The 26,757-nt window shown below is 46.5% G+C and overlaps 1 protein-coding gene across 1 annotated transcript in view; it reads left to right on the forward strand.

Moving 5' to 3' along the window:
- The first annotated feature begins 4,838 nt into the window (after nucleotides 1–4,838).
- Nucleotides 4,839–26,757, forward strand: part of RBM28 (RNA binding motif protein 28) — a 28,138-nt gene continuing 6,219 nt past the window's right edge. Inside the window, exons 1-16 of the mRNA XM_042781776.1 lie at nucleotides 4,839–4,956; nucleotides 9,011–9,180; nucleotides 9,496–9,579; nucleotides 10,049–10,124; nucleotides 10,764–10,856; nucleotides 11,628–11,699; nucleotides 12,867–13,059; nucleotides 13,380–13,522; nucleotides 14,907–14,982; nucleotides 17,312–17,421; nucleotides 20,442–20,515; nucleotides 21,317–21,452; nucleotides 22,337–22,401; nucleotides 24,031–24,189; nucleotides 25,989–26,138; nucleotides 26,437–26,511. Coding sequence (XP_042637710.1) covers nucleotides 4,839–4,956; nucleotides 9,011–9,180; nucleotides 9,496–9,579; nucleotides 10,049–10,124; nucleotides 10,764–10,856; nucleotides 11,628–11,699; nucleotides 12,867–13,059; nucleotides 13,380–13,522; nucleotides 14,907–14,982; nucleotides 17,312–17,421; nucleotides 20,442–20,515; nucleotides 21,317–21,452; nucleotides 22,337–22,401; nucleotides 24,031–24,189; nucleotides 25,989–26,138; nucleotides 26,437–26,511 — 1,794 coding nt within the window. The remainder of the gene's footprint in view (nucleotides 4,957–9,010; nucleotides 9,181–9,495; nucleotides 9,580–10,048; nucleotides 10,125–10,763; nucleotides 10,857–11,627; nucleotides 11,700–12,866; nucleotides 13,060–13,379; nucleotides 13,523–14,906; nucleotides 14,983–17,311; nucleotides 17,422–20,441; nucleotides 20,516–21,316; nucleotides 21,453–22,336; nucleotides 22,402–24,030; nucleotides 24,190–25,988; nucleotides 26,139–26,436; nucleotides 26,512–26,757) is intronic.

Below are 26,757 nucleotides of genomic sequence, written 5' to 3' on the forward strand. Positions count from 1 at the left end.
AGGAGTGTCCTTGGCTGGAGGGGAATGGGAGGAGAGAGAGTCGGTCACATTTGGGAGAGAACAAGGGTGGAAATAGGGAAGAAAAACGAGAGGGGGTGGTGCAGGTGCTGGCGTGGCTCAGGGACGGGGCTGTGGCTTCCTCCGTCCCCTAGCTCAGCTTCCCTCAGAAATTCTTGCTGCGTCGTCACTCTGGGCTGAGGCCCAGAGAACTGCCAGCCTCCTAATTATGGGTATATCTCACTGGTGTCATAGTGGTGTGGCTGGCTGCCTCAGTGCTGCTTCATGTCATGGACAGAGGGCTGGCTGCTCTGAAAACATCACTCCCTTTCTTCACCGCTTACCCTTCCATCTGCCTCATCCCCCCTCCTCATACTTGACTCCTCTCTGTCATCTTGTCCTCATCCAGACCCTTGTCAGCTGTTCTCTCATACACTCTCCCGATAAGGGTCCTTGATTCACAGGTACACTTCTCTCGACAGACAAGGCAGTTCAAGCCCCACACCTCTCCGAGGGGTGTCTCTCTGCTCACACGCGCGCACACACACCCACACACACACACTTTTTTCTGGAAGCTGTGGATGGGGCTGGTTAGGGGTGTGTACGTGTGTGATTACAGCTCCTTGTTTGCCAGCCCCAACACTTCTTTTGAGTTGAGCTCTGATTTTCCTCTGTGTTTTGGTTACTTCGTGCTGCTCTAACAATAAATACCATAAGTGAGTGGCTTTAACAAACGGGTTTATTCTCTTACAGTTCTGGAGGCTAGAAGTCTGAGTTCAAAGTGCCAAGCTCTAGGGGCTGGGTGAAAGCCCCTTGGCCTTGGGCTTCAGCTCTGCCTCTTGCTCCCAGACCAGTGGAACTAGCGGCATCTTCGCTCAGGCAGCTGCTGGCTGCCGAGGCTGACAAGCTCCAAGTTGACAAATAAAATGGCACAGTCCCAATATTACCAAACAACATGGCAGGCCACTAATTGAAGTCCAGAGATAGTTCCAAGATCAGCAGGAAACATGGCAGGCTGCTAAATGAAGACTCGACTACATGCAGGGTCCAAGTATGTGCCAAAAAGCTGCAGAGACCTTTCTCAAAACTTCTCCTATATGCTGGAAGCAGACCACATCCTTAAGGCAGCTACTGAGCTGCTCCAGTAGATTCCACCATGGAGTTGATTACCCGTCTCCTCATGGGGAATAACTACATCCAGCTGCCCAGCCACTCAAAACCAGTTCCCGACAAGTTGACACATAACCTTAACTATCATACTCTGCGAGAATTACCTTAACCCTTTAACTTCATGAAGAGGCCAAGACTTTGGCTAAACAACCCTCCCCTTTTGTCTCTTGCCTCATCCCATACCCAAAGCAGGTTCCTAGGAAGCCATCCATGTAGATTCTACTGCCATTCTTAGATTCTGTCTCAACTCTTAGCACTGCAGGGGACTGAGAGACAAAAAAAAAAAAATTCATTCATTCAATTTCTTAAAAAAATATTCGAATGCTTACAGTGTGCTAGGTGCTGAAGATAGAGAGGCCAACGCCAGTGCCAAACTTAGGAAATTGAAACGACTAATCACATGAATAATTAATTATAATAGCACAAGTGATTAATTAAGGAACTCTGGTGGTATACAACCTAAGGCATTTGACTGCTAGCTAGAGGGTTGGTGGTTTAAACGCACCAGCCACTCCAAGGAGGGAAGTTGGGGCAAGCAACTTCTGCAAAGATTTACCACTTGGGAAACCCAAGGGGGGTCGCTATGAGTCACGATCAACTTGATGGCAGTAGTTTTTTCTTTTTCTTTTTTTTTAAGTAATTAATTAAGGTTGTGAGAAGTGCTGATGATGGGAAGTATGTGGTGTTCTAAGAAGTCTTAGCTTGCAAACGGACGGGGCCTGGGAGAGGCTGGCTGCAAAGAGCCCGGGCTTCCTTCCCCAGCTCCTGCACAGTGATGGATGAAGGGTGGCGGCAGTTTATTTCCCCAGGAAGCCACGTAGCTGGTGTGGGGCAGGGTTTCGTGGCTCCTGCTATTTAATAAAGAACGCAGCATGTGTCCTGGGTAGATGGATGAGCAAATATTCCTGATTGAAGAACCACGTGTCCTCTTGGAATATGGGCGGATGGGAAAGGGTGGAGCTGAGGTTGAGTCTGGGAGATTCCACGGGGGAGGCAGGCGTGAATCTGGAGGGAAGGGTCAGTTACATAGTGGTCCTCCCTAGAAGCCGGAACTCAGCATGGTGGGTAGCTACTGCCCCCTGATGGGCATAGAGACACAGTTTGGTTTTGTCCTTAAGGAAAATTTGGGTCCAAGGCATTTAAAGCCTAGCATTGTATGTAGGTGGGGGGAAGGAGGTTGCAAAAGGGGTGTGGAAGGGGTTCTTTTCCCTGAACACACTGCTCCAGAACTGGGCAGGCCTCACCCCAGCTAGGGCACTGCTGATTGCAGCTTAGCCTTGGGGGATGAAATTTTGATTCCTAAGGGGGGGGTGGGGGGAATGAGGAGAGGAGAAAAAAGAGGGAGGAATGTGGAATCCCAAACCAACTTTATTCACGTGACCCATTCCATTTCCTTTGTCTATTTGTCTCTTTATCCTTCATAGGATTAACCCAGTAGCCTTAAAAATCTGTTTTGTATTTCAATGCTTCTTCTCTTGGGTTATACTTTTAAAAATAAAAAGAACTATGTTACTTTCCCAGAGCTAGGTATTTATAAATCTGGTGTTTTGTGCTCCCACCCCACATCATTATCAATCAGGCATCCAGCCATACAAAATGACTTGAATTGGATGGGGTTTGGGGAGAAAGAGAAACTTACGTTTCACTGTACCTTTCATGCTTTTTGAATTTCCTACCCACCATGTGCTCACGTAACTACCATTTATAAGTAATTATTTTAGAAAGGCATTGAGTCCTTTTGTCAGCAAGGCATTCTGTGAGGTTTGGTGGTCTCCCACACAGAACATTTCCTGAGCCTGATGTGATAGCAGACACACTGTGTGCCAGTACTGTGAACACCCAGATTCTGGCCAGGGGGACCCTTCAGTTTTGAGTCTGATAAACTGACCTCGGGGAACCCCTGTTCCCCAAGAGGACTTGGATTCTAGGTCTGTGTATGTGTATAACAACCAAAACCACTAGCCTTCTGGTTAGCAGTCAAATGCCTTTAGGCACTGCGCCACCAGGGCACCTTCCTATAGGTGTAGAAGCTGGATATTATGTCTGCTTTGGGCGTGTCAGCTGTGAAACCCTCTGTGATTTATTTGTAAGATCCTTTTGGTTAACTCCTATCTCCTCCACTGGATTATTCTTCATGATGGCAGAGAGCAGTTTTAGCTCGCCAGTTTTCTCCCTCAATGCCTGGCACATAGTAGGAGTAAGTATTTACTGGAAGGATAATTGTGTCTGATCTATGATTATGTGTACTTCACATGCCTTAGGCACTACGCCACCAGAGCTCCCATGTATACTTTAGTGTCTGTAAATTTTTTCTGTGAACTGGTACAGACTGAGTGTTACAGATGCCCCATATTCTCTGAGAATAGACTGGTCTGAATGATTTATCTGGTATGTTTGTATCTACGGCTGTACATTCTGGCTGTTTTTTTTGTGCATGGAATCTGGGAATTGGAGTTCTCTGGTGGTGCAAATGGTCAGCTGCTAACGTAAGGGTTGGCGGTTCAAGTCCACCCAGAGACATCTCAGAAAAAAGGCCCGGTGAAATACTTGCTCTGGTGGCGTAGCGTCTAAGGCATTTGGCTGCTAACAGGAAGGCTGGTGGTTCAAACCCACGAGCCACTCCTTGGAAGAAAGTTTGGCCATCTGCTTCTGTAGAGATACTGCCTCAGAAACCCAAGGAGGGGTTGCTATGAGTCAGGTCTGACTGGACAGCACTGCGTTTGCAAGGTCCCTGGGTGGTGCAAGTAGTTTGTGCTAGACTATTAACCTAGTGTTGGCAGTTTGAACCCACCCAGTGGTGGAAGAAAGGCCTGGAGACCTACTTCTGTAAAGATTGGAGCCAAGAAAACCCTGTAGAGCAATTCTATTCTGGAGCCCGTGGTTGCCATTAATCAGAATGGGTTTTGGTTCAATCTGGGAATCTATGAGGACACTTCAGAAGCTTTTTATTGAATTTTTGTATTTATGTAGTTATTATAGCCCAGTTATTATAACCCACCAGCCACTCCTCTGAAGGAAGGCTGGGCAATCTACTTCCGTAGTGATACTGCCTCGGCAACCCTATGAGTCGGGTCCGACTTGACGGCATATAACAACTACAACATAGCCCAGGAAATGCGCTGTGTGGGAGACCACTGAGCCCTGCAGAACGCCTAGCTGATAAAAGTACCCAGTGCATTTCTAAAATAATTGCTTTTAAATGGTAATTGCGTGGGTACATGGTGGGTAGAAAATTCAAAAATCACGAAAGGGACAATAAAACGTATTTATTTGTTTATTTAAATAAATAAGAAAGATTTTTATTTATTTAAAGTTTTATTCAAGTCGTTAATAAACGACTTTCCCTGCCCGCCTTGGTTCTGAATTAGTTGTGAGGTGACTTGTTAAGCAGGTTACGAACCAGCGAAGCCAAGTTTCCCCTGGGAGACAGAGGTGGTACTGGGACTGGAAGTGAGGCCAGTTTCAAGAAACTCCGCCCCCAGAGCGACTTCGGCTTTTCGTTCCGGAACGATTTTTCCGCACCCCACTACACTTTCCTCCGGACCATTTTGAGCAACGAACACTTGCACTTCCGGTGTCTTCCGGCACCTTGGCGTGGTTGTTCTGTTCCTTCACTTGGGTGCGCGGGCCTGTTCTCTTGCGGCTTCGCGCACCTCGGGTTTCCCAGTCTCATGGCGGGCTTGACCCTGTTTGTGGGCCGCCTCCCGCCCTCTGCCCGCAGTGAGCAGCTGGAGGAGCTGTTCAGTCAGGTGGGGCCAGTGAAGCAGTGCTTCGTGGTGACTGAGAAAGGTAGGGGGCGGCGGGGAGGCGGTCCAGGATAGGGCTGGGGTATCCTGGAAACGGGACAAGGGAGTTGACATTCTCCGAAACTTAAGGGAGCCGTATAATTGTTTACCTGCCCCTGAGAGAAGGGACTGGGAATTGAGTTTCTTTTTCAAACGGACTCTGCTGTAGATGTGCCCATAGAGTCAAAGCATTGCCTTGCGTTTCTAAAACGCGTTCATCATTAGCATCTTACTTGGTAACAATGATAATGGCTAACTTTTAATAAAGCCCCAGTAAGGTTTATTGCCTTCGACGAGATGGATTGACACGGTGGCTCCGACAATGGGCTCAAGTATAGCAAAGATCACCGCGCCAGCGGGATCGGGCGGTGTTTCGTTCTGCTGTGCATGGGGGTCGCTATGAGTCGGAAATGACTCGATGGCACATAACAACAAGAGTCAACTGATTGCCAGGCACAATGCTGACTTTTACATGGGTTAATCTCCTGTAATTTTCTCAAGAATCTTGCAAGGCGGGGCTTCTAAATCCCACTTTCCAGGCCAGGAAGCTGGGTCTTAGAGAACTTTAGTAGTTTCTCTTTTAGCTCAGTCTCTTACAGCTGGTAAGTTGTGGATCTTGAATCAGTGTGTTAGTCATTCATACAGTTACTTACTCTGCTTTTGGGTGCCTGCTGTGTGTCAGAGACTATTCTAGGTCCTGGGAATATAGCAACAAACCAAACCAAACAGCATTGCTCTTGTGTTTTCAGGGAGCTCTGGTGGCGTTACCCAGACTGTTTGTTACCCAGAAGGCTGGTGGTTCAAACCCACCAGCCACTTCTTGGAAGGAAAATTGGGCAACTGCTTCCTTAGAGATACCGCCTGGGAAACCCAAGGGGGAGGTTACTATGAGTTGGGTACAATTCCGCAACAGTGAGTTTGGTTTTCCGGAGCCCTGGTGGCGTAGTTCCTAAGGCATTTGACTGCTAACCAGAAGGCTGGCAGTTCAAACCCACCAGCCACTCCTCAGAGGGAAGGTCGGCTGACTACTTCCGTAGTGATACCGCCTCAGAAACCCAAGGAGGGGCCGCCATGAATCGAATCTGACTTGACAGCAGTGAGTTTGGTTTGGGTTTTATGTTTTCAAGAAGGGATTAATGGAAATAGATAGTGATAATGGTGATAATTGCTAAGGAGAAGGACCAGGGAAGAAGGCAAGTAGTCTGTGCACTTGTCTGTTGGGGTGGGAGGGGGCTGGGTTGCCTTACCCATTGGGTGTCCAGGGAGGACCTGCTGGGGTGAGAGTGAGGATGTGGCTCTCAAAGGGAGAAGCAGTCCAGGCAGAGGAAACTACAAGTTCAAGGATGTTGAAATAGGCATATGCCTGTGTGTTGGAGGGATAGCAAGAAGGCCAGGCTGATTGGATTGAGGTGAGTGAAGGGAAGAGAATTAGGAGAGGAGATCAGAGAAGTAATAGGGTACCTGATCACGGAGGACCTATAAGCCATTGCAAGTACTTTGGCTTTTACTGAGTTGGGAAACCACTGGATGGTTTTGAGCAGAGAGTGATATGATCTAACTTACATTCTGGAAGATTCTCTCTGGCTGCTGTGATGCAGATAGATTCCTGGAGAAGAGGGCAGAAGCAGGGAGATGGTTAGGCTGTTGCAGTAATCCAGGTGAGAGATCACATTGGCTTGGACCAGGACGATAGCAGTGGAGGTGGTAAGAAGTGGTCAGAATACGGATAGTTTTGAGGGTAGAGCTGAGAGGATTTGCTGATGGATGAGATGTGGGGTATAAGGGAAAAAGAGAAGTCAGGTTTTTGTCTTGAGCCACTGGAGAGATTTGTTGACTCGCAGAATATCCCTGTATGCTTCATGTTCTGTGTGACCCTCATCACCGCGGGGCAGGGTTGGTGTTGATTAGAGGAGAGGACGATCAGAAGGGTGTTAGTTGTGGAAGTGTTCTTTCCTCTTCCCTGGACTATCATGAGGCACCTGAGGTAGGGACCTGGCCTTATCCAGACCATGCATGTGGCCCTTTTCCAAGTCATCAGCTTGTCTCTAGGTAGTTGCCCCTTTGCCTCTCAGCAGAACAACTGTGGGCACTGGCATCTCTTAGACTCCCTCCACCCCCTGGATCTGAGTGTGTGAGTAGGCAGCCTAACCCCCAAAACAAAATCCACTGCTGGCAAGTTGAGTCTGACTCAGTGACCCTGTGGGGCAGGGTAGAACTACCCCATGGATTTTCCAAGGCTATAATCTTCCCGGAAACAAAAGGCTGCCACATCTCCCTCATGTGCCTGGTGGTTTCAAACCACCAACATTTTGGTTAGTAGCTGAGCGCTTAACCACTGCACAACCAGGGCTCTGGCAGGCTAACAATATGCTAATAATTGACCCATCCTTAGATTCTATTTTGTTAATAACAGAAGTTATAGTTAGGATTGCCACCGTGGCTCTGATTGCTGCACAAGCCATGGCAGCTGCCTGGTTCTTTGTCGTTTTAAGTAGATAAGGGTGAAAGGGAGTGGGAATGCCTTGGTCATGCGTGGGACATGACTAGAATTCTTTTTTTAATGAGCTAGAATAGACTAGAAGGAGTATATCCATGTATGGTAAGAGACTAGTATTCACAAAACTTCTATTTCCATTTTGTATAGAGGATGTACGAGCTCTGGTGGCATAGAAATCCAAGTTTAAGGAAACTTCCTTGTCAGAGTGAAGATATTGGGCTGGAGGTACTAAATGGATGAGATTAAGACGCTGGGCTCCTTTGCATTCCAGCTGCTCTGTGTCTCGGTTCTTCTGCTCAGGTGGCCCTTGTTTGTATTTTCTTGTTTCTGAAGGATGAGTGGGCAGGCTTTTGTAAGAAAACCACGTCCAGATACCAGTATGCTTTCATGGGGCCAGGGGGTGGCTTTAATCCGTTTCCGGGATCGGTGTCATGTGTTAAAAGGCTTGCCATGACACAAGTTCGAGGACGGTTGAAAAAGCAGCAGTGCAATCTGCCCTTTTCCTTTTTGATGAATAAGTTACTTCAGATTTTACTACATAAAAATGTTAAACTCAAAAAGCCTATCGAAAAAGAGCAATGCATTCAGTGGATTACGGTTGGTCTTTGTAACTATTCGTCAGCTGGTTTCTGTTTATTTTTGTCTGTGGCCATTATATTTGTGGGGCCATGGGGAAAGAGCAAAGGAGCCCTGGTGGCTCACTGGTCAAGTGCTTGGCTGCTAACTAAAAGGATGGGTGTTCAAATTCACCAGCTGCTCAGCAGGAGAAAGACATGGCAGTCAGCTTCCATAAGATTACAGCCTAGAAAACCCTGTGGGGCAGTTCTCCTCTGTCCTATGCAGGACTGCTGTGAGTCAGAATCAACGTGATGGCAAGGAGTGTTTCTTTGGGGGGGTGGGGGGTTGATTTTGGAAAGGTTTGATTTGATCTTGTATTGGACAGTACTATGGTCACAGCGTCCTTGAACTCCTGAAGAAGTGTTTATTATTGGCTGTTCTTTGGTCAGGGCCTCAAACATTCATTGCTTAACTTTCCTCCCTGTTTGCTTTGATGTGGAATCCTTTGGGGGCCTAATGTGTGTATGGATCCTCCATAGTCTTGACGTTATCAGGCAAGGGAAAGCAGGTGCTGACAGCAGAGACACTGGATTGGAAGAGAGAGGAAGCCAGTGGTTTCTGAGCACAGTGAGGCCGGGGCCTTGCAGCCTTCCCTCCTAAGGATTCTGGCAGACCGGTGGCAGGATGGCCTGTAGCACAGGATGGTTTGTTCTGTTCGCTGCCGTGAGTTGGGCCTTTGTGAGCTGTAGGGTTTTCAGGGTCTGATCTTTCAGAAGTAGGTCACCAGGCCTTTTTCCCTAGTCTGCTTTGTTCCAGAAACTGGTTCAATATCATAGCAGCACACTAGCCTCTGCTGACAGACAGGTGGTGGCCGTGTCTGAGGTTATTGGCTGGGAACTGAGTCCATGACTGCCAGTTTAGGCTTCGTGAATTTATTGCTTTGGGACTCTTGGTTTAGAGGCTCTCTCCTTCTCCCCACCCACTCTCTTCCACGCTGTTCCAGGGAGTAAGGCATGCCGAGGCTTTGGCTATGTCACTTTTTCGATGCTGGAGGATGTTCAGAGAGCCCTCAAGGAGATTACCACCTTCCAAGGCTGCAAGATCAACGTGACCGTCGCCAAGAGAAAACTGAAGAACAAGTCCAAGGAAAGGGGGAAAGATGGTGAGTTTCTAGTAGCTGAAGGGGTTTCCACCCCTGGTGAGGAGGGGCATTGGCGATGATGATGATGATGAAGAAGAAGAAAGAGAATGGCATAGCAGTCGCTTCTAGAACTTACAGCTTCCTAAATTTCTTTTTGCTGTCCTGAGTCTTACACTGTATTTTGTTACTCATGTAAGTCTGGAAAATCTGGTGTTCCTGGGTGTTGCCACACTTAACCCCGTGGTCAATGTCATCTGTAGCTGGAGCTTCTCGCCAGCGGAGGGTGGTTTGGGAACACAGACTTACTCCATTGCACACATTTATTTATTTATTTATTAAATCCAGAGTCCCCAGAGAAGGCACTGAAGCCTAAGAAAGCCAAAACAGCAGACAAGAAAGCCCGATTAATTATCCGGAACCTGAGCTTTAAGGTAAGTGGCGGAAGAAAACCAGCAGTGTGTGTCCTGAAGGCTGCTGGAGCCTTGGCGCGCTGCTTAGTGGACTCCTCACCAGGACGGTGTAATTAGGCTTAATTCCTTCGCAGTGTGAACCTTAGCCCTGTTGAAGCCAGCAAATGGACCCGTATAAATAAGACTTTATTAAGGACACTAAGTGTAAAAATGCATTCCTTTTTTTTTTTTTCCTCTTTAAAAATGCATTCCTTTTGAGAGGATGATTTTGGAGAAACGGAGGGGAGAAGAAGCTTTCTGACTTCCGTTCTTTATGTGTCTTAGATACAAAGTAAGATGTTCTCTGTTCAGACGTGGTGTCCTCGTCTCAAAAGCCAAAAAGGAGTAAAAATAGTTGGGCTCTTCCTGCTGAGCTACCTTGCTGGTTGGTGGTTCATGTGTGTTGGCTGTAACTGTATGTATCTGTCTCTTTCTTCACCTTCGGCTTCAGTGTTCAGAAGATGACATGAAGAAAGCCTTCGCTCAGTTTGGAGCTGTGCTAGAAGTGAACATTCCTAGGAAACCAGGTATGGGCAAACTTCCATTCAGTCTTGGTTGGATTGAGACTTTAACATACCTTTTCCATATGACCCTTGACCTAAACACCATGTGAAATGGAAATACAAGTTTAAGGAGACTTCCTTGTCAGAGTGAGGATATTGGGCTGGAGATATTAAATGGCTGAGATTAAGATTATTTAACATTACAGTGCTCTCGAACTAAGCACCATTTGAAATAGAAATACAAGGCCTGTGCCGCTGTCCTTGGGAGCCCAAGGTGACACGATGTATACAAAGTAGCTGGCACAGCGCTTAACAAGCGATAAAAGCGCAAGTAATGGTGCTTATTTCCCTGTGGGTCACTGTGAGTCGGGATTGACTTGACGGCAGTGAGTTTGGTTTTTTTATTCCTCTATGGTAGTTTTAGTTAGATCAGAAGTCGTCTTAGAAGAAGAGTTGTAGTTTGAAGAAATGCATTCGTCTTCCCAGACTTGAGTCAGGGTGTGCTCAGCAGGAGGACCTAACCTATTTGCTTTAGTGAAGAGCTGGCTGGTTGACAGGACTCAGGCTATCTTGCCGATCTGAGTTACTGTAATTTCCGTCTTAGTATTCTGTTGACCCCCTACCTGCTGACTCTGACTTCTTTGTATGCATGTCTGCACACAGATGGAAAGATGCGTGGCTTTGCTTTTGTTCAGTTCAAGAACCTCCTAGAAGCAGGAAAAGCTCTCAAAGGCATGAACATGAAAGAGATAAAAGGTAAGCTTTCTATACCCATACCATTGACCCAGATATCTCTGGTGTTTGAGTGAATTGGCACAGTGACCCACTTTGTACATTTTCAAAAGGTAAATAGTTACACTGTTAAGTGTCTTACTGCTAATATTGAGGCTGTTGTGGTGAAATGTTCCTGGTGGATCTTAGGGTTAGACTGGAAAGAACCCATCCCGCTATTCTCTTTCCTTTTGTGATTGATGAAAACTGTCCTGGAACAGTCACTGATGATGCCCGTGAGCGTTGAAGGGATGTGGGATTGCAGGTCTCTCCTGCTTCGTTCTGCTCACTATTCAGCATCCGTGGGCTAGTGTGTTGCCTGTGAGACTAATCTAGGTATTGATTTACCAGGTACCACTGTGCCTGATCATCTAATTAAGACATTAGCTTAGAGCCTTCTAACTTCTGCATGGGGTGCAGATTATTCCAGAATCCCTGCTTTGTTTCTTGATAGTGTAATTGACAATATCTAATCTAACTGGAAACTCTGTTCTAGCTCTTTTATTTTTTCTTTACTCCCTCTGTCCTGGTTGTTATGGCTGTGTAGAAAGGCACTGTTTTTGTTTGTTAATAAAGAGGTTAAGGATTAAAGGGATAAGCAGCTTCTGGGTGTTTTATTTAAGGACTAGCATCCCCTGAGTTGCCACTTTCTTTATCTCCACTGGTTCCATTACTGTGTTTGGTGACTAGAAAGTCATTGCGGGAGATAGGGATATTGGAAGGAAAGCCTTTCTGAGGCCGCTTTTCTGTTGACAGGGCGGACAGTGGCTGTGGATTGGGCTGTGGCGAAAGATAAGTACAAAGATACTCAGCCTGTGTCTGCCTCAGGTAAGATGGGGTGTTGGCAGGAGAGGCTGGGTTCTGGGGGAGGTTATGGAATGTGTGGACACAGCTCTTGTGTCTGGGATAAAAGTGTAAGGGAGCTTGCTTGTCAGAGTGAGGCTCTTGGATTGGAGATGTCGGAAGCACCAGCTTAACCAAAAGAATGACACTCAGGAGGAAGAGCTTGGAAATGAGCCTGAGCTGTTCGTCAGCTTATGTGATGCTCTCTGGTCTCCAGCCCCAGAATGTAGGATCATCTGCATCTCGGCCCACTTCTCAGTGCAGGTGTGATGAGGAGTAGGGTCTGATTTCATTGTCCCATCAACTTCCTGTTCTTTCCCAGTATTTTGTAATAGGGAGTGATGAAACCTTAAAAAAAAAAAACAAACCAAAACCAGACTCACTGCCTTCGAATCAGTTCTTACTCATAGTGACCCTTCCTTGGGTTTCCAAGGTGCTATCTCTATGAAAGTAGATTGCCCAGTGTTCCTTCTGAGGAGTGGCTGGTGGGTTTGAACCGCCAGCCTTCTGGGTAGTAGTTAAATCCCTTAGGCACTGTGCCACCAGAGCTCCTGATGAAACCTTCCAGACCAAACTCACTGCCATTGAGTTGATCCCAACTCATAGCAACCCCTCCTTGGGTTTATGAGGCGGTATTTCTAAGGAAGTAGATTGCTGCATCGTCCTTCTGAGGAGTGGCTAGTGGGTTAGAACTGCCAGTCTTCTGGTTGGCAGTCAGATGCCTTAAGCACTATGCCACCAGAGGAAATCTAAAACTTCAGTTTCATTTAGAGACTCTTTGGCTTTTAAGTCACCAGGATCTCCGAGAACACCTCACTGAGATTGAAGATCATGGCTGGGCTCCAGGGAGCGTGGTGTACAAGCTGTGGCTGGTGGGGAGGTGTAGTTGCTGCTCCTCCCATTCTGAGCCAGATTAACTTTCAGACTCCAATGAATAGGATCGATGCCAAAAGGATCTGAAGGACGAGGGGCCTCGGTGTTTCGTTTTTGCTTTTTTCCCTTGTAATTATGCCTATCATATGTAGTGAGAGAAATGTGTAAGATTCTATAAAACCAGAGGAGCTAGGAACTTGAGGTATTCGTTTCTCTTCTTCAAATAACCTTATTTTGGATAGTAAGAGAGCTCTTAACTTTCTTTACCTCTTTCCTTAGTTAAGGCGAAGAGCCCTGAACCTAAACAGCAGGGATCAGGTAAAGAGAAGGGGAAGGAGGAAGAGGATGATGATCATGAAGACGAAGATGATGGTGAGGAGGAGGAGGAGGAGGAAGAGGATGAAGATGAAGAAGATGAGGAGGAAGAAGAGGAAGGAAAATCGAAAGTGACGAAGCTTGTGCAGATTCAGAAGTAAGTAGCTCAGTCTGTCCTGAAGCAACAGGGGAGGATTCAGGATCATCTCTGAGAGGGAGAATGACGACATCTTTTCCCTGCTGCCTCTAGTGCAGAAGTGGCACTTGTACCCTAGGTTTTTGCATCTAATGCACCCATGGAAATAGAGTGCACGAGTGTATCATGTGTATACAGCTCCTAGGAACTGATGTGTGAGAGGGCTGCATGGTTTGCAAAAACTGGATAACTGGTGTGTTACTTGTATAAAAATGGGGCAATGAAGTTGAATAGGCCCCTCTGTCAGCCTTGGTCCTTAGCTGTGAACTGTGCCATTCCAGAGCTGACAAGAGGGCAGTAGCTGCAGAGAGCAGTGAAGAGGATCAGTCCGACGAGGACAGCGACCTGGAGCAGAGAGACGGTGCTGCTGACGGAGAGGAGCTGTCTCACAGTGATGTGGATGCCGAGGAGCCGGGGGATGAAGGTTTGCCGGTGGTCCCTGAAACTTCTTTACTTGTGTTGGGAGAGTGGGCGTCCGTTCAGCCCAAGCCTAAGGGGCTCTACCAAATTTATGTTTAAATGCTGAAAATGACACTGTCCTATTCCTTTCTTCTAAAGGTGTTTTGTTTTGTTTTTAAAATAACTTTGGAGTGGTGTTGGAGGGTTAAGATCCTTTCTTAGGAAAGTTGAAACCCCGTTAAAAGCTAAGCCACTGCCTGCCTCTTGATTTTCCAAGTTGAGTGAATAACTGGATAGACAGGATAGTGTGTCTTAATGGCAAGGTGTATTTTAAACATTTTTTTTTTTTTAAGTTGGGATGGGGATGAAGGACCTATTAGGGTATTTTGTGGAACTGTAACCAATTCCTATAGCTATCTGAGCTCTGGTAGCATAGTGCCTAAAGCACTTGACTGCTAACCAGAAGGCTGGCGGTTCAAACCCACCAGCCACTCCTCGGAAGGAAGATGGGGCAATCTATCTTCTGTAGCGATACTGCCTCGGAAACCCAAGGAAGGGTCGCTGTGAGTCGGGTCCAACTCGATGGCACATAACAACGACAACAACAACAACAACATCTTTAACAAGAATGTTAGGGGTAAACCCAGCTCATTTACTGAGAAAGACAGGTCATTGCAGACCAAAGGATGGCCAATAACTGGCCTTTTAGTTTGAGTGGACATTTTTACTCGGCTCTCAGGCTGGTTGCTGCTTCCAGTTTTGTAAGACTGGCACGTACGAAATCTGAGGAAATGAAAGTGTGCAGTGGAGAGGAAATGATCTGCACCGTGGGACTGAAGGAGCTGTGCACTGAGGGGATGCTGCGACCCGCACTCTACAGCCCAGATTCAGTTGTCTCTTAACTGTTCCTTCACTTACAGAAACCCTAGGACTAATACATGGTGATGAGAGAGAAAATTAATAAAAAGAAAAAGAGTGTTGAAGAGTATTCCTCACTAGTCCCCCCGACAGCCTCCCAAGGTCACTTTGTTTCTTATACATTCTTCCAGGAATTATCTAGGTGTCTATGTACATATATACATATATGTCTCTTCTTAAAAAGAAACAAATCTCCCTTATACCCGCTGGTCCCCTCAGCAAAGACAACCAGTGTTACAAGTTCCTTATACACACACACACGTGTATACAATGTAGTATGTTTTGAATGAATGAATGTGTCCCATTTCCTGTGCTTTTCTTTAATCATGAGTGAGTTTGGCCTCTCTTCATATACTTGTTGCGTATCCTTTGTCCATTAAAATTTTTTTTCCTTACTGATTTAAGGAAGATCTTTAGAGATTTAGGAAGTTAGCCCTTTGTCATATGGCTTGCATTCTTTTAGTTTCTTCAGTTTCTTGTTTTTACTTTAGATGGACAAATCTCAAAGAGAAAGAAGAGGCGGAAATTGCCCTCTGATGTGAATGAAGGGAAAACTGTCTTTATCAGGTACGTGTCTGTACCCCGAGAGGACTGCTGTCTGTGGTGCCCATGTGTGCTGCTTCTTCTCCCTCTTCTGTTTGGGTCCTGTTCTTGTGACCTAGGCCAGAAAGACAGATGCCTCTATGACCATCAGCACATCGGATCCCAGGAACATTCCAAAGAACGGAAGTATAAGAGATTCAAAACTAACAGAAGAGAGGATTAGCAGGGAGTCTGGAGACGGTGCTCTCATTTAGATTTCACTCTTTGGAACTGGGTGACATCATTTGGGACAAACTGAGCCTTCATCTGTAAGAAACATTTTACTTCTGTCCGTAGTTTTAGGGGCATGCTGAAGAGTGACACCACTTACCTCAGACAGTTTCTCTCTTCACACCAGCTTACCTTTTGTCATCTAGAGCAGTGCCCAGGATGAAGTAAGGCGTCGCTTCTCTTTCCAGGAAAGCTGGGGGTGGGAGTACGGGTGGAGATAGGTTTAATTTCATGCTGCCATTGCTGTGTCAGTCTGCTGACTTCCAGAGATTGGTATTTTCGTCAGTTCAGGACATGTCAAGCATACTTGCTTCTCCGTGTCCTCATGATCAGTGTGCTAGGGCCTTGGGGCTCTTACTGTAGAGGCTGTTTTACCCTCTTCTGAGGTAAAACTAAGATTGTTGTTACCATACAAGTAATTTTTGTTCGTTGTAGAAAATTTAGAAAATAAATGAGCAAAGAGACAAACTAAAATTACCCTTGGTCACTGCTCAGAGGACACTCACACCAGGCTCAGTTCATAAATACTTACAGGGGTGAGTTTAGACTGTGTGCTGTACTACAGCCCTTTCCCTCAATAGCTTATCTTTTCCTGATTGTCATACCATGTTATTTGGAACTGGCATATAAATAATTTTGTATTCATAGAGGATTCTGTCTAATAGGAAGGAAGAAACATCACACTCAGAAGCCTGTGACCTCAATAGCAGGGATGCCATTCATTGTACATCTTTATACAAAGAAGGAACATAGGGAAGTAAAGGAATGGGAGAGAGGAAGCTATGTACCGTGTAGCTAGGAAGTCTCTTACTGCAGAAATCCTTTTTCATCTGGGTCACTCTGAGTTATTTGTGAGGGTGTTAATTGAGTAAAAACTGAAAGCCAAGCTCATTGCTGTTGACTCAATCCCGATTCATAACAACCTCTCCTTGGGTTTCCAAGGTGGTATCTCTTGGAAGTAGATTGCCCAATCTGTGTTCCAAGGAGTGGCTGGTGGGTTTGAACCGCCAGCCTCCCGGTTAGCAGTCAAATGCCTTAGGCACAACACCACCAGAGCTCCCTTTAATTGAGTAAAGGGGAAGTAAAATTATAGACCTAGGGGACTGTTTTTCTTACTTCTGTAAGGATGGGTGCAGCTGGGGAAATAAGGAATTTTGACATCGTGTTGAAATTTAGAAGGACAAAATTTCCTTCCAACATTTCTTCATCCCATTGAGAGAAATACATGATTTCTTTTCTTTTTTGTATGTAGCTGGTAAACTACCATTTTGCCTTTGACTTTTTATTTTGAAGGATTTTCTGACTTTTGTATATTTTTAACTGAATTGTAGATTTCTGAACAACACAAAGAAAAAAGAGCTAGTCCTGAGAGAGGGAGAAAGGCTGGCAGACACGTTTGACTTTTCTCACTAACCTACTGTGAGTCTGTCGCTTATAGTAAAGGAAACTGCTTTTGGCTAACTTAATGAAAAAAGAGGGTTTGTTGGATGAACACTGAGGTTCCTCACAGAATCAAAGGAACTGTCAAAGAACAATCTTCAAGAAGGGGATGAGAGGCTGGGCAGTTTTGGGACCCCAATGTAGGCAGTTGTGGGTCTTTTTTATAGAGGGGCACCACTTTCTAAATTTTTCTTGGAAGTATAACCTGTGTGGTGTAAAGTCATTTATCTGAGTGTATAGCTCAGTGAGATTTTTCCTATGTGTGTACCCACATAGTCCCCCCAAATCAAGATGCAGAACAACATTTCCAGCACCTCACAAGTATCCTCAGATGGGCAGTGCTCTTTTGAAGTGAATCTGCATCCACAGCTTCTGGTCTTGATATATGTCTGAGTTTCAGGTGCCTGGGAGAGAGACTGGTTGACAAGGGCAAGCCAGTCACATGTGGCCCTGGGGCAGAGTCACGTAGCAGAGGCCTGGCCGCTGGCAGCCACCCGATGTATCGGTGCTGTCCCTGAGCAGCTGGGGGTGGTTGTGAGCAAGAGGGCCACCCAGGGATGTCTAACTCACCTAGCTTGTACCAGAATGCAGGATCTCACTTTGTGCATTGACCTTTCTTGTGGCCTTTTGTTGTCTTCCATAGAAACCTGTCCTTTGACTCAGAGGAAGAAGATCTAGGGGAGCTGCTCCAGCAGTTCGGGGATCTCAAATACGTGCGCATTGTCCTGCATCCAGACACAGAGCATTCTAAAGGTATCAGCTGTTAGCTGGTCAGGCCCTAAAATGGTAGGGGTCACTGCCATGGGCATTGATAAGGCTATATGAGCATGTACTGTGCCCTTCCTAGGGGCCCACAGTCCATCTAGCACAGGTCTCTGTTCTGTAGATGTGCCAAGGACATTCTGAGGTTGTCTTCCATGGTGCCAGACTCAGCATCTGTAATGGTGCTGCCAGCCCTCATTTTGTCTAAGCTCTGTGAGCTCTTGCTCATTTACAATCTAGGGTAATGAATTCCATTTGTTGTTCTTCTTTGGGTTTCAAATGTGATGGCGTCTCATGGGTATTAATTATTCCACATTGCTTGAAATTACTGGGATCTTTTCAGCTGCTCTTGGTAGAGGTGGAAGCTGACAGAGAAGTTTTGGTGCAGTGGCAGTAGTCAGGAGGCATGCCAGGTAGCAGGAATGCTGCTTTGGATTCCCCCTCTCCCAAGGCTCTTTCTTTTAAGCTCCAGGGGTTGACCATTCCTCACTCTAGTGTACTGTTACTATTAGCTAAGCATCTTGCAACCCATTCATAGTCTTGATTTCGTCACCTGCAGCTGTTCTCCTGAAGTGGTGAATTCTTGATTGTTCTGATTCTTGATTCCTTTGAGATTTAGCAAAAGCTGTGAGCCCTCTCCCTGAAAGAATGCCACTTTGGAGTGTTTGTGGGTCTCTGGAGCCTTTCCATGGATTAAGAACCTTCACTCTGAACCTTCTTATTTTCCATGTGTTGAGCCCTAGTCCTTTTGGTGTCCCCCTCTGCTGACAAGGTTGTAAGTAATGCACCGTGATGGATGAGCACTGAACTGCTTCCCGGGGACAGGTCTAGTCCGGCCGTGCCGCAGACCTCCGTTTCTTATCAGTGAAATGAGCGATTCAACAAGGGTAATCGCCTCAGGGCCTTGGGCTCTCATATTCAGTGTATTTTTTGGGCTTTCTCTGTTTTTGTTATGTTTTTCTAAAAATGGACAACTTGATTTGCATAGACTCCCCACATACTGGTCATCTGCTGCTTTTCTTGATGATCCCCACCCACACCTCTGTCCGTTTTTGGGTGCTGTGGTGAGTTGGGTTGATTGACCTGCTACATCTCTTTCTTGGATTCTTCACGTTAGCTGAGAGTTAATGATCTTAATAAGCGTAGTTTTAATTATTCATTCTTAATGCATTGTCCTTTTCCTAGCCCACGAAATTTTTCTGACATCTTTTCTGCCTACTCACATAGCCTTGGGCTCCGCCTACCGTTTGCCCCTGTCATGGTGCCATTTCAGTGCCTGGAAGAGCTAAATGCCATCTGTAACACTTAGGGAAGTGCTAAGACTGTACCCAGTACTGACCCTGGAAATTCCAATGATAGAATTCTTACTCATTCAAGAGAAGTACCTGTTCCCTTCATATTAGATGAATAGTCTAGTTGGACTGTTAGAAATATCTTCCTACTAAGTTAAATGCCAGGCACTATGTTAGGTGCTAGGAGTACAGAAACAACCAAGAAACAAGGTCCTTATTCCTGAGGTGCACAGTCTGTTGGGGAAGATGTCTCCTGACTGGTTGGTGCTATGATGGAGCTGTGACCAGAGGACCAGGGGACACACAGACTTAGGAACACTCAGGCCTGACAAGGAGGGAAGGTCACACAAGGTGGTGCCCCTTGGGGCGCCCCTGCCACGATGTGTTCTTTCAGTTGGTCTGCATTCTTCTTGGGGCAGAAGAATGATGCCCCGGTAGCTCTATATTCTCGTGTTGGAGACAATATTAAAGTTTAAAGAGATGCTGATGACATAGGGAACTTGGAGTTCTTATTTTGGAGTCTATTGTAAGGTGAACCTCAAAATTGATGTTTTTTTGTTTTAAATAGCTGCTTTATCTCAGAAGCAGAGTTAGGATGGGCTGGTGGGTCCTGCGTCTCACCAGCAGGGAGGGGAGCCCTGTGGAGAGTCCAGAACATGAGCCACGCACTGAGCTGCTGGCTCTCTGGTCCCTGCTGTGTTTGTGTGATGGAGTCCAGGGACTTCACCCTGAGAGGCCGAGCTGCCCTGCTCTGATGCCTCCCCGGTGACTGATGACAGTGAGGTCTGTATTTAATTTCAGGGTTCCGTGGTTCCTGGCGCATTTCCAGTCCCCAGTAGACATTCAGTAAATGATACTGCATTAAGTACAGGCCTGTAATTTCGTTACCATTTCCTTTTATTAAGGAGGGAGATGGTGTCTTAGTTCTCTAGTGCTGCTATATCAGAAAACCACAAGCGGACGGCTTTAACGAGCAGAAGTATATTTTCGCACAGTTTAGAAAGCTCAAGTCCGAATTCAGGACACTGGCTCTAGGGGAAGGGGCTCTCTATCAGCTCTGAAGGAGGGTTCTGTCTCTTCAGCTTCTTCCTTTGCATCTTCATGTGTCTTGGTATCTGTCTTCCCCCATTTCTCCCTGATTGTTGCTTGCTTAACGTGTTCTTTTATATCTCAAATGAGGTGGACGTAAGACATGCCCTACCTTAGTACTGCTTCATTATAACAAAGAAAACCCATTCCCAAGTGGGGTTATAACCACAGGTAGAGTAGAATTTACAACACATATTTTTTGTGGGGAGGGCACAATTTAATCCATAACAGATGGTGAGACCAAAGTTCTAAGAAGCATTAGAAAAGATGAAGGAAGTAGTGACAGTTCATGGAGAGTGGGTATAATACCTTATATATCTTTGAATCTTCAGTGCCTAATGTAGTGCCTATCCCATTGGCCTGAATAAAAGGAGTCTGCCACTCCACTCTGTGTCAGGTGGCCATCATTTGTAGTGTTGTCTTTGGCTTTCTGGTGGGTCAGGGAGTTCAGGATCTCATGTACTGTATTTTTACACACCTAACACACATTGTACATTTTTTGTAAACTGCACAGCACTCCCTTGCCAATTAGTTTCTTGCGTGCACCATGCACGTTCATGTTTGGGTGCATTGTTTGTAATGGGCACGTTATATGTGTGAAATATACAGTGTTTTTGTCTCTCTGTGCAGGATGTGCATTTGCCCAGTTCCTGACTCAGGAAGCAGCTCAAAAATGCCTTGCAGCTGCTTCTCCAGAGACTGAGGTAAGGAAGACGTTCAGCCTACAGCTTAGATGGGAATGGCTCCTGGAGGCAGCATCTGATGTTTACACAGTGCTTGACTGTTACCATTGCCAGTAATAGTAATAAAGCTAACACTTAGTGAGCTCTTACCGCGTTAGGCACCGAGCTAAGTGCTTTACATGCATTACTGTGTGTAATCCTTATATCAGCCTGTGAGGCTGTGGCAATTGTCCCTGTCTGTAGATAAAGAAACAGGTGTAACAATAATAATCTGATAGTTGTTGATGGTTATCTGTGTGTCTGCTCCTGTTGTGGGCTGATGAGATGAAAGACCAGACAGGAAGGAATTAGGCCAATGCTGAAGTGAAGTAAATGTTTGAGAAAAAGTGTGTGGGAGAGGGGAATTTTTCGGTACATTGTCTAAAAGAAAATATAAATCGTTGTAGAATAATACGTATCCTTGTTGTTGTTGTTTACACTCTCAAGTCGGCACTCACCATCTCATCGGCTTTCTGTAGAATGCTAAAAACTTTCCTGTTCACAGATGGTTTTCCAGATTTTGGGCCTGTTTGGGCACTAATCGGTTTCCATACAATAAATTATTTACTGCTGACCACGGTAGGTACATGTGTGGTTGTTCTCACAGCTCTCCTAAATACTGTGAGGCTCAGTGGCCCGCCTGTAGCCAGCTGGGCTGAAACATCCTGGGGCTTGAGTCCTTGGTAAAATAAGGGTTCGCTCTGTTGTCCTTGATGTTCTTTGTCAGGGCCTTAGTTCCTGCTTGTTACATATCTTGACAGATGGGGTTGCAATCTTTTGCAGGGTGGTGGGCTTAAACTGGATGGCCGTCAGCTCAGGGTCGACTTGGCAGTGACCCGTGATGAGGCCGCGAAGCTTCAGACGAAGAAGGTGAAGAAGCCAACGGGGACCCGCAACCTCTATCTGGCCAGAGAAGGCTGTAAGTGGCTGTGGGTGAAGGGGCTGGCTTCTCAGCTGCTGGTGCAGTGTCCTCTTCCACAGTGCTGTGTTGTCTGGCCACATTAGCAGAGGTGACTTGCTGTTAGAGAACCCTCACCTGGTTTGTGGGTTAACCCATCCTGATTTATGTTTGCTGCTTGCCTTCAGGCCTCATTAGTGGATTGGCAGTGCAAAGAGGGAGGCCAATTATCTTTGCATGTCATCATTTCTAATAAGAGGTTTTCTGAAGGAGTTGAAAATTATGACTAAAATTACTCTTTGGATTATTCATGGATTAAAATACGCACCCAGCCTCTTTCCCTTAATGTCAGAAAGATAATCAGAAATTAGCTTTAAGTACCCAAAAAAAGGCCCCATCTCCTAGATCACACAGTGTTTATCAGCCCACCTCTGCACAGCTGCACTGGCTTTTGGTGCTAGGCCTCTATACGGGGGTCTGATTGTTTTCTAGACTGGCTTCTCTCGCCACTTAGTGATGGCCCCCAGGTACAGGACAAACAGCTACATGTCAAGGGCAGGTTATAGGTAGAGCTGTTTGCTCTCCAAATGCCTGAGATGCCCTAATTTTCTGAACTTACTCTAGGCCTTTCCTTCTGACTCTGGGGATGTGCATGAAGTTTCTTTGAGGAAGAACAGGAGCAAAATCACAAAATGTTCAGAGCTGTAGTCCTTCAGCAGCTCTGAGGCCAGACCTTAGCCCAGCCCTGTAACCTATTTCTGGGTCTCCCCAAATGCCAGTACGTCTTGGCCAACAGAGTCCTTTGGGCCCTGTACAGAGAGTTTGCATCATTCAAATCACATTGCTCCTGTTGCTCAGTGAGAATTCCCTGGATGATGTCTTGGCCTTTTTCCCGCTTTCTGCAGTGATTCGTGCCGGGTCGAAGGCTGCAGAGGGTGTGAGCGCTGCTGATATGGCCAAAAGAGAGCGGGTGAGTGGGTTAGGGCTCAGCCTTTGGTTTCTTGATGACTTGTTATTATGAGCTGATCAGAAGTAGTTCCTGCATGTGGGGTGCCCTAGGGGTGGTGTATGGGTCATAACGCCTACTTACGGTCTTGTTAGAAAAACACACAGGTGCTGAAACAGATAATCTAGCATGCTATGTAATGTATCTGTGTTTCATGCCGTTTTAAGAACGGGGTCTTACTCTTTATTTTCCTGATGCTCAGCAGTAAGTGTTTGCTGAAGAGCATCTGGTAGATCGTGCAGTAAAGACTGGAGATGAGTGAGGGCTGTGTGAGGTCAGGGGTCAGTACAGATGCAGAACATCGGAAAGATGGGCCGCAGTTATTAGGGAAGGAAGTCAACTTGGGCCTTGGAAGGTCGCTGACGTGTCAGGGTTGGGTGAAGGGGCAGGAGATGGCATCTCTGGATTATAGGATCATTTTAGAAAAACTTCTTATAGAAGCTTTTAATTCATGCTGTCCAACTGGAGTTTTTACTGTTAGCTGATTACCATTAAGTTTTTTTGCTGTTTGGTAATGTTCTCAGTGATTTTTATTTTTACCCATGTAGCTTAACTTCACAGCCAGTCTAGAATGGTAAAAATGCATAACCACTCACAGAATGAGCTGTGGAACTTAGAGTACCAAAGATGCTGAACAGAGATGAGACCGTAATGACAGCCAGGGGCCATACTTCCTTTTTCTGTGCACAGGTTGTAAGTGAGTATTGTCAGCGCTCCTGTGCACAGATTCTAGATATGTGTTCTCAGCTGTTTTGGTAGTGACTATCTAGAAGTCATGGTTCTCGAGGGGCGTTGCCTGCCCTTTCTGACCACAATGACATGGTGACATATTTCTTTTTATGTAGCAATAGTTTTTCTAGCCAGAGCTTAGTAGATAGTAAATTTACAGCAGGCACAGACTTCCTGTGGGGAGAAGTCAGACTTGAACTTAGACGTGACGATCTCTTCAGATTTCTCTTTAATGTTCATTTCCAGAGGATTCGTTTGTTTTGTGATTTGTTACTACTTTTACCAAACAAGCAGCAGCAGGAATAAGATGAACTGATAAAAGAAAAAAAAAAATTAAGACTTTTTCTATCAGCCTTTTATTTAAAAACAAATCAGGAGACAAATGCCAGCCTTCCGTGGATTGCCCAGGACAGGGCTTTTGTGGCAGCATAGCTCCAGGAGCAGAGTGCCATTCTGTGTCATGGACGTCCCGTGTCATGGACGTCCCTTTGCCTCAGGGTGGCAGAGTTGAGACGAAACCGTATTCTCTCAAATATACTTTAAAGAAACTCCATTTCCTTCTGGAGGGACTAGGTTGTTGCTTAGAGGTGGTGGGTAAATACGGGCTTGGACATAGCTGTTAACTACAGAATTAGTTCCTCTTTGCTCAGGGCTGGGTTCAGAGCTTGGGATTTCCTGTATGTTACTTCATTTAGGTTTCACATCAGTGCCGACAGATTGACATTAATTATACTTGGATCTACAGTTCTAGTTTGCAAATGAAAAAAATTGAGGCGTTACTTCGCAGTTAGGGCTAGATTTCTCATTCAGGGCTGATTCCTGAGCCCCTGACCACCCCACCTACCCCATGTGTTGTTCTTTCAGTTTGAGCTCCTGAAGCATCAGAAACTCAAGGACCAGAATATCTTTGTCTCTCAGACGAGGCTCTGCCTGCACAATCTGCCAAAAGCCGTGGATGACCAGCAGCTCAGGAAGCTGCTGCTGAGTGCCATGGGAGGGCAGAAGGGGGTGCGCATCAAGGAGGTGAGTCCTGCCGCTCGGATCTCACGCGCCACCCTGGTGCCGCTGAGTCTTGGTTCCAGCCTGCGGAGCCAGCCTAGCGCCAGCACACTGACAGTCAGCTGTTCCGACCACTGTCAGTGTGAACGGCTGACTTCGGCGTTTTTCACCTTTTTTGCTTCTTCATTTTAAGAACTACCTTACACATCTGACCAGATTGCAGCAGGATGGGATGGAGTCTCTGCCCTTTGTGAATTAATTAGCAGGTGTTTAGGAAACGCCTGCTGTGTGCTCAGCAGTGTGCTAGGTGCTACAACGTTAATTTTCTTATAGAGAAAATAATCTTTGTGCCCTGTTCTGTTGAAGAGCATTGTACCACCAATTAGGCTCTTACCCTAGAGAAGGGCTCATCAGGCCCTGGGGGTGCACAAGGGCCACCGTGCTCAGCAGTTACATCAGGAAAGCACTGGATCCGTGCCAGGAGTCAGCTAGGCATCGTGAGTGCACAGAGGTCGCTCCCTGCCCCCTGCGCCCTCTTGCACACCTCCATCTAGTACTTCTGGTGCACTGTCTGTCTGTCATTCCTCCCAGCCACAGGGAGCTTTTTGAGGGCAGGTGTTGTCTACCCAGTGCTCGGCATCCATCTCTGGATCAGTATTTATTGAGGAAGTCCCAGCCAGTACTGTGGGTCAGCTTTGCCCTGTCTCACCACCACCACCGTTTCCCAATCCCTGTAGCCTCCTCAGAATGCATGGTATTGATACTTGGGGAATGATGTCAGAGCATGTGAGCATAGTAGCACGTATCTGGCACTGAGTAAACTGCCCAGAATGTTACTGGCATAAGGATCAGTTGTGTCATTTATTGTGTCAACATCCACGATCTTACTCAGCGGCTGCACCATAAAAACCTCTTGTAATTTAGAGAAGTGTGTGTGTGTGTGTTCTACGGTGTTTGCGTTGTATTGATTCTACAGCGTTTGCATTGTATTGCACTTTCTCTAGTAATTTCATCGCTGTAGGATTAGCGTCTCAGCAGGAGGCAGGCGCCTCCCTTCATATGCTCTTGATTCCCTCTCAGTGTGTGACACAGTCCCAGACCCAGAGCAGATCCCACCTGCACCAAATGCCACATCCCCGTAGCCCTGGTCTTGGCTTCTCCATTACGTGGGAACAGCAGCTTCCTGGGATAATAGCCTATAAATGATCAGTTCTCCCAAAATATCCTGCCTTGGGGCCCCAGGATGCATGTTACATTGGGCTGAAGGACGTACAATCTGAGGAAGACAGCTGAAACGCCTTCTTATGTGTCTGAGGCTGTGTGTTGTACAGCCTCTTCCCTATACCAGAAATGTCCTTCTTATCTAAAGGCATTAAGCCTCTTTCCTTTCTCAGCCTTTCTTCTGTGGGGTGTGTCTTCAGTGAGAAGATCCGTGGAGAGTACTCCATCCTCACACTTTGTTGTACAGTGTAAGATACCACACGCCTCATGGCCTATATGTATGTGAAAAGGTAGCGGTTATCCTTTTCCCTTGGGATGTTAATTTACCTTGCATGCTTATTTGTAGGTCTGTGTTGGTGTCTGTTTTAGAATGTAAACTCTTTGAAAGCAAGACGGTATCTATTCAGTATGGACGGCGTGCTCAGCATTTTCCAGTGGACAAGCACGTGTCCAGTGTCATTCCAGTACATTTCTGGTGGTGATGATGTGGGTGGAGATCCTGCTTCAGTAACCTGATTTCTTATTGAGGCTGCTGAAGCAGTTCATGCCCAACCAGGCTTCTCCTTCTGCAATGACTGGCTCTTTTCTTTTTCTGCTCACAGTGTAGGGTAATGCGAGACCTGAAGGGTACTCACGGGAACGTGAAGGGCCAGTCCCTGGGCTATGCCTTTGCAGAGTTCCAGGCACACGAGCATGCCCTGGCAGCCCTGCGGCACATCAACAACAATCCTGACATCTTTGGGCCCCAGAAGGTGAGCCTCTTCCTGGGGGAGGGACTGTTCTGGGAGGGCAGCTTGCAGGAAACCACTTGCCTTCCTGCCCACCTCTGACGAATGAGTGGTGGGGGGAGGAGGAGAATCCAGGTCTGTGGAGGGAAGGAGCAGGTGATTCCAGGTGATAGGTGGTTAGGGGAGACTTTAGACTAGACAGATGGCTTCCTGCAGGGAGAGGAAGTGAAGGGAGTGGCAGCCACTGACTTGTAAAAGCAGGCAGTGTGGGGGGCAGCTTGGCTCACTGTCTAATGACTGACATTCTGTCTCCATCTGACAGAGACCAATAGTAGAATTCTCTCTGGAAGATCGAAGGAAGCTGAAAACGAAGGAGCTAAGGATCCAGCGTAGCCTGGTATGGAACTAGCGTTGCGGTTTCTAAAGAGCGTGTCTAGGCCCTTCTCTTCCGCACAGTGTGTGGCCCCGCCCCCTCGGAGTAGAGCCCCACCTCACTAGGGTCATGGTTGCCCATTACTCTCAGTTCCCTAGGAAGCTCTGGGACTCTCATTTGGGTGCACATCTTGTGATAGCTGCACAGGAGAAGGCACAGGAAGGAGTGAGGGGACTCAGACCCCAGTATTCCCATCAGTGGTTCTCGTGC

Source organism: Orycteropus afer, unplaced genomic scaffold (assembly GCF_000298275.1).
Source record: "Orycteropus afer afer isolate SDZICR_OR568_19922 unplaced genomic scaffold, OryAfe1.0 scaffold00170, whole genome shotgun sequence".
NCBI lineage: Eukaryota > Metazoa > Chordata > Mammalia > Tubulidentata > Orycteropodidae > Orycteropus > Orycteropus afer.